This window comes from Miniopterus natalensis, chromosome 17, assembly GCF_054644295.1.
Source record: "Miniopterus natalensis isolate mMinNat1 chromosome 17, mMinNat1.hap1, whole genome shotgun sequence".
NCBI classification, from domain to species: domain Eukaryota; kingdom Metazoa; phylum Chordata; class Mammalia; order Chiroptera; family Miniopteridae; genus Miniopterus; species Miniopterus natalensis.
In genome coordinates this window covers 43,013,486-43,020,629 of record NC_142097.1, presented here as the reverse complement: position 1 = coordinate 43,020,629, position 7,144 = coordinate 43,013,486, and the positions used below count along the sequence as shown (strand labels likewise).

General features: G+C 61.6%; 1 protein-coding gene across 1 annotated transcript; it reads right to left on the bottom strand.

The window, feature by feature from the left end:
- Positions 1 to 1,497: 1,497 nt before the first annotated feature.
- On the bottom strand, positions 1,498 to 6,604 carry UBALD2 (UBA like domain containing 2). Its single transcript, XM_087825697.1, has 3 exons — positions 6,452 to 6,604; positions 6,136 to 6,198; positions 1,498 to 2,729 (listed from the first exon to the last, which is right to left on the bottom strand). The coding sequence occupies exons 1-3, from the start codon at positions 6,569 to 6,571 to the stop codon at positions 2,412 to 2,414; spliced, it is 501 nt and encodes a 166-aa protein (XP_087681823.1). The 5' UTR covers positions 6,572 to 6,604; the 3' UTR covers positions 1,498 to 2,411.
- Between the last annotated feature and the right edge of the window lie 540 nt (positions 6,605 to 7,144).

The window sequence follows — 7,144 nt, the reverse complement described above, 5'->3', positions numbered from 1 at the left end:
ACAAGGCAGAGCTGCCCCCTCCCAGAGGACTCTAGTCATTGAAACAATTCTGGGCCTCAGGTCTGTTCTCATTGGCTCCCTTCTCAAAGGTGGGGATCCCCCACGCCCAGTCCCTATCTCCCACCCCCCTGGGAGAGGCCTACTTTAGGGTGTGAGGGGAGGGGGTGACAGAATCACAAAGGAAAGTGTGGCAGGAAACAGCCCAGAAAAGGGTTTCTCCCTGGTCCCAACCCCGTGGTCAAAGGAGGGGGGCTGGCTAGGGTATCGTGGGAAAGGCAGGTACTCCCTGTGGAGGGGCTTCCCCCTGCTTTCCCCATCTGCCCAGATGCCTTTCATCTTTAAGTAATGACCCAACACTCACGCTAGAGGGCAGGAGGGGCAGCCTGAACCCCTGGGTCCTGGTGGGCACGCCCATATGGGTGCCCTTGCCTCTGCAAGCAGAAGGCAGCCAGGACCAGCCGCTCCTCTGCTCCTGCTCGGGCTCCTGTTTCTCTCACCCTCCCTGAGAAATGTCAGGTCCCTGGCCTAGAATCCAAACTCACCAGCTTGGCAGGGAGAGGCAGTGGTAGGGACAGGCCAGCCCTCTGCACCCAGGCCTCCCTCTCACAGGACAAGGAGCAACACTCCCCAAGCAGCCCAGGACAACCAACCCTGCACCTGGGCCATCCACTGGCCCTCACCAGGCTGTGCCCACCGTGGGGGTGAACCCAGCCCAAGTCCCAGCACGACCACCCACAGGCCCAGGGGCTGTCCCTGCCAGCCTGGGAAAGCACAGGTGGGCAGCGTCAGGGGTGAGGGTGGGAGGAGCCTCAGGGGTTTCCTATCAGGAAACAAAACTGAAAGGACAAACCCAGCTTCAAAGGACAGGATCCCGTGCAGGGGGTTGGGGGCAGCTGTGCCATCCTACCTTCCCGCAGGGGCAGCCCCACAGCAGGCTTGAGAAGAGAGGCCCTGGAGCAGGTGGCCTGACTCACTAGGCAGGGCCCTTCTCAAGTGTCACTTCACTTTGGGCCTAAACCTTCAGACCTCCCAGTCCCACTGTGGGGCCGGGGCTCATGGAAGAGCCCCAACCCTGGGCCAGACCCAGGCACCAGGGAGCAGACTCGTCTTTAGCCACCTGGCCCAGTCGCACTGGAGAAGCTGAACAAGGACCCCCGCAGGGCCAGGGGGTGCCTCCTGCCTGGCTCTGATGCCTGGAGGTCTCTTAGAAGCCCACACCATCTGGGCTCCCTGACAGCCTTTGTTGACTTTTGGGTCTGGCCACACAACATGCACACGAGCCAGGCTACCCCAGAGGAAGGAGGCCAAGGGCAGGAACAGCAGAGCCGAGAAGGGCCCAGTAGGAAGAGGCCTGGGACTGCCATTAGGCCAGCAGGTGGAAAGAGCAGCCAGGCCCAGCCCACACTGTGGGTGAAGGTGGCGGCCGCAGGACTGAGCCTGCCTGTGATGGGCAACAAAGGCAGGTCAAGAAGGAGAGAGGGTCACAGTAACCAAGGTGGGACCTGTCCCTCCCTCCCCACTCAACTGGACCAACCTGTCCACCAAGCCCTGGTCTGGCCATCCAGACCTTGTCAGAACAGAGCAGCTGCATGGCCGGGGCGCGGGTCCCTGTCCTCACCCCCAGCCATTTGCCCCTCCCCCCAAGGAGGGGCCTTCCCTACCGAGGCAAATAAAGGCACAGCAAACCAGGGAAGTTAGAAAAGTCTCTTTTTTAAGTTTTTAAATTAAAATTTCACCCTGGTGAAATGATTGATTTGGAAACTAAATCCAAAGGCAAGCTCTCTACTCTGGCATCTGCTCGGCCAGAGCATAGCAGGAAGCAAGCCCCAAGTGAGGCAGAGCCTGGGCCTCTGCCCCTTGCTGGCTTTCTAGTCCTAGCCACCAACTTGGGGTGACGATGTCTCATGATGGCAAAGAGGCCCCACACACTGGCCACCAGGCACCTCGGAGCCCCTTCTGCAGCCACAAGTAGGAGTGGGGGTGGCCTTCCTCCCCATTCCAGAAGCACAGCCTTTGAAAGGAGGCAGCAGAACTGTGTGCCTGCAATGTCACACCACCTGCCATGCAACACCTGCCCTGGACTGGGCGGAGGAAGGGGTGCTGCCCCTTCCCTCTGACCCCATACCCCAGGCCAGCCAGCCCCATTCACATACATTAGTTATATTTATATATTTATATATTATAGTTATATATTAAAAACAGAAAAAACTTGCCTGCAGAGAAACTCCTGAAGGACCCAAGTGGCTCAGGAAGTTTACTATCCCCCCCACCCCCCAAAATTCCTTTATAAAATCTTCCAGTGCGATCTTCAGGAAACCCCCACCCGCCCCAGCACCCCCAACCCTGGCCCTCCTGCGTCCCCAGACCCCGGACTGCCCCCAGCTCCAGCCCAGTGCGCGGCGCGTCCAGTCTCATCTCTGGCCATCCACTGTAGCCACGGCTTTCTGCTGGGCACCCCCCTGCTGTGCTCCGGGGGGCCACGTGGGCTGTGGGTGGTGCAGGTGGTGGAAGCTGTGGGCCGTTGGGGAGGAGGGCGGGATCCAGGTGGCCTGGTGGCTGGGTGGGGACGAGGCCCAGAAGGGGCTGAAGTTTGCAGGGGGCGAGCAGGCCACGGCCGTCATGGGGCTGTTGCTGCTCTGCAGGCCCTCCGAGGCGCGAAGCTTGGAGAACATGGCCAGGGCGTCAGGGAAGTTGGGCGGTGTGGCTGGTGTGTTGCTGGGGGTGCACATCTGCTCGGAGAAAACACAGGTGTCGGGAGGGCTGTCCGCTCAGACCCCTGATCCTGAGCCACACTGCGAGGTCCCAGGGAGCCTCCAGGGGGCTCACCCAGGCCGGCCCCTCCTTTATTCCCATTTGCCAGTCCACAAGCAGCTTCAGCAGGACAAAAGCACCCCTCTCCCCCTGAGCCAAAACCAGAGTTATGATGCTTAGGAATGATACCGAGTAGTGTCAGAAATAAATGGTTAATTCCAACTAGCAGCTGAGTGTCAGGTTAAAGCGAGGACCAGGGAGCAGCCCAGGACACCGCTTCTCAGCCTCACCCTGGTAAGAGCCCAGCTGGCCCCTCAATAATGTTCCCTCATGTTCCGAGGGGTGCTGGTCAGGGGAGGGCGGCCAGATCCTGGGTCTGTCTCCTGGGTCAACCATGGAGAGGCCAGTGTTGGTTTTCATTCCATGTCAACAAGCCAGCCAGCGTATATCTTACTTCTCAGAATGATGCCAGGTCATTTCCATTATCCCCTCTAAACTGCAGGTGGGGAAACTGAGGCCCAGAGCTCAAGTCCCTTGACAAAAGACACACCCACTGAAGGGTACAAGTAGAGAAGATGGTCCGCAGGCCCAAGCTCTAACCTCTACTCAGCCCTGGTCCTTCACACGTACACAGTCAGGTGCAACTTCATGCCTGGGCTCCCCGAGGACAGAAACCCAGGATTTTGATTTCCTGTGTCCCCTGCATCTCCCCCCATGCTGCTCTTGGCCAGAGGCTGGCAGAATCTGTTCAGCCCCCCTCAGCCCTCTTCCTGGGGTCACCACAAATATCCCATCATCTGCTGTCTTCTGCCACTACCCTGGGAGGAGGCTCCCCAAACTCCTCACTATCCCCTGCCATTTCGGATCAGGGAACCACAGCCAGGAAGGGCAGGGGTGGGGTAAGGGATGGGATTGGCACTCTCCCTGTGAATATCAGGGCCTGCAGGCCCCCTCAACCCTGCGGGTAGAGGTACCATCCACCCTCACCAGGGGCGTGGGGCAGACAGCAGCCAAGGCCTACACAGATGGGGTTGGTTCTGACCTCCCTTTCCCAGGAAGCCACGGAGTCTATCTTTGAATTTCTCCTAATTTTAGCAACACTGGCCCCTCCCCCAGGCACAGGGTAGGGGAGAAGATTCTAGGACTCTCCACCTGGCAGAGAGGGAGCTTCACAACTCTGCAGTTAAGCCGCAGCCAGAAATGGAGAGGGGGGAACACCCCACCCTGTTAACTGGGCCAGCCCAGTATCAGCAGCTAGGAAGCTCTGACCATTGTCTTCCTGGGGGCAGCCAATGTAGGCCTTGGCCTCACCCAGACCATTTCCCTCCTCCCTCCACTATTCCCGCCTCTACCCTCCACCCCCCACCCCAGAGCTGACTTCTCGGCAGCAGGAAACAATGAATGGGGGGGAGGGAGTGTACAAGCCAATTGCATCACAGCATCGTGACCAACTTCCCCAGTTCACCAAGCAGGCCCGTAGACTGTCTCCTGAAACAGCCATCCCGTGCCCGGCTGCTGTGTGAGCCTGGGCAAGTTCCTGAACCTCTCTGGACCTGTAAAACTAGGGGTTTGAACCAGATGCGCTAAAAACCCCTCCAGCTCTGTGCTTCTGACAACTATGGATGGGGCTTCCCAGCTCTTAAACCATGTCCACTGCACCGTCAAAGTCATACAGTTTCCAATCCATGGGCCTTTCCCCCCCTCTCGGCCCCGCCCAATCCAACCCAAGACCCCCCTCTCTGAGAAGACGCCTCCAACCATGTGAATGTACAGTAATCTACAGGACAACCACTTATCAATTGCTCATGCCCTGGGTCACTTCTGATGTTGCTACTATGCCATTACTGGTCTCTATTGTTTTTATTTAACTTTTTCCTTTGATTTACTGTCTAAGAAAATGACTGGCTCCTCGAAGGCAGGGTGCTCTCCACCAGCCCATGAGGTACTCAATACCTGGTGCTCCGATGGATACACTGATTACAAGGTCTGTTACACAACCCAACACCTGCCTCGAGGGAAGGAAGCTTCAAAAGGATTGCGATGCCTTGGATTGGCAGATAAGGGGCTCCAGGACCTAAAGTGACCTCCAGTCCCAGTTCTCCCCTGGCCTCCCTGCCACAGCAGCACAGAATGGGTGTTCTGGAAGGCCTGGGCCTGGTGGGGCAAGCCAAGGCCCCCTTGAGAGGAGATGGAGGCAGGGTACGCCCAGGCTCACGGTGCAAGGTGGGAGCTAGAGCTTTCCCACGGTCAGGTGCAGGGGTGGGTGAGCCTTAGCAGCCACAACCCTGCAAGCAACAGCTCTCCCGTCATATCCAACCTGTGTTTGTTTTTTGACTTAAATACAGCATGAGCCGTTCCAAGAAAAAGCTGGTTAAAAGGCCCAGACAGACCCTTCTCTATTTGTCCTTTGGAACGAGATGAAAACAGGGTGCTAAGGACAAGACAGGGCAGAGGAATCATTCGCAGCTCCTCCTGGAGGGGGGGCAGCTCTGGAAAAGGGGCCATGGGCAAGGACACCAACTGTCAAAAATGCGCTCCCCAAGCCACAACATCTCGGGGGAGTAATGTTTTACAATCCCTGGGATGGGACAGTCCCTCCTTCCCCAGCAGGGTAATAGGTAACTGGGGGGGGGGGGGGGAGACAGAGCATTCAAGTGTCTAAAGTAGAAGGCATGTCCTGTGCCCCTGGAAAGCACGATACCCCGCGGCCGGCGGCCGGCAGGGCCAAGGCTCAGGCCTGGGGGGGCCGGCGGAGAGAAGCAAGCACCTCCGGGCCCGAACCACTCCTGTTTCCTGCGCTTCTGCGTGTTCCCATCCTGGGATTAAAAGCAAATTCTTGGCATTTTCTTGTCGGAATCCGTATGGGCTCCCTGCTCAGGGTATGTTCTTCTTCCATAAACAGGAAAGAGAGAACATAGCTCTCGGGGTCGAGCCCGGCTCCCGGCCAGGGGGGGGCTGATCTCTTTCCTGCTCCCTGTGGAGCTGGGCTGTTTGGACGGGGGAGGGGGGGCTCCCCGTAAACAGGCGCCCCGGCTCGCGGACCCTCACTCAGGGCCCTCCCTTCCCGGGGCCCCCGGCTCCCCGCCGGCCGGTTCCCCTCGGAGCCCCCCGCCCAGCCCCCGCCGCCCTCGCCTCCCCCTAGCGCCCCGGCCCCGGGCGCACGGCTCCGGGCCGAGCCGCCGCCGCCCGGGAGGCCGGGCGGCCGTCGGGGGAGCCGGCCGGCCGGGCACCGCGCTTTCCTGGAAGACATTTTGGCTCTTTGTTTACATCGCGGCGCTCGCTCCCCGGCAACATGGCTGTCACCGCGGGCGCTGACAGCGCCGCGGCCCGCGCCCCGGGGCCCCCGCCCGCCGCCGGCCCTCCCGCCCGGGCGGCCGCGCTTACCATCTGGTGGTGGTGGTGGCCGTTGGGAATGTTGGTTTCTTGGAAAAACGTGCTCAGGGCGGTCTGCGGACAAACACAGCGGCGGGGAGGCGGTTAACCGGGGCCGGGAGGGGAGGGGAGCCCACCGGGCGGCCTCCGCAGGGTCCCCGACCCCTCGCTGAGGGAGGGCCGCCGGCCGCGCGCACGGGGAGCGGGCCGCGGGGCCCTGGCGCGGCCGCGGGTCGCCGGACGGGCGATATCAACAGAGCTGCCCCCGCGCCGCCGCCGCCCAGCCCCGGGGCCCGCGCCGGCCGCGCGCGCGGAGGGCCGCACGCACCTCGAACTGCCAGTGGGCCGCCTGCAGCAGCTGCTTCGCCTGGTCGGCGGCACAGCCCGCGGCCAGCACGAACTGGTTGATCATGACCTGGTGCCGCAGCTCCTCCATGTTCACCGACATCGCTCCGGCCGCCGCGCAGCCGGGCTCGGCGGCCGCCCTCGGCTCGCGCTCGCCGCCGCCCGCGGCCTCCGGACCCTCGCCGCCCCGCAGCCCGCCGGGCGAGGCTGGTGGTGGTCCCGGCTCCCGCGGCCGCCGACACGCCAACAACGGAGCGGGGCGGGGCCGGGGCCCAACGTTCCGGGGGCCGCGAGCCGCCGCCGCTGATTGGCCCGCGCCGCTCGGTCAGCTCCCGGTTCCGAGCGGACGTTCGGTTCGAATCCCACGGCCCCGCGGACCCGCACTGTTTCCCTTTTTGCTCGGCCGCGCCCATTGGCGGAGGGCCGCGCCGTGGGGCGCCCCGGCATTGGCCGGCCGCTGTGTTTTGGCCCGTCCGGGCTCGTGGTTGGCTACGGCCGGGTGTTGGGGGCGGAGCCGAGCGCGCTGATTGGTGCCCCGTGGGCCTGTTTGAACTCAACTTGAAAACCTAGAGCGCCCGCTGATTGGCCCGGGCCCCTCTGTTTGGTGTTGTAGGCTTGGGGGTGGGGCGGCCAAGTTCATTCATTACTTCATTGAAACCCAACATGCTCAGCTGGA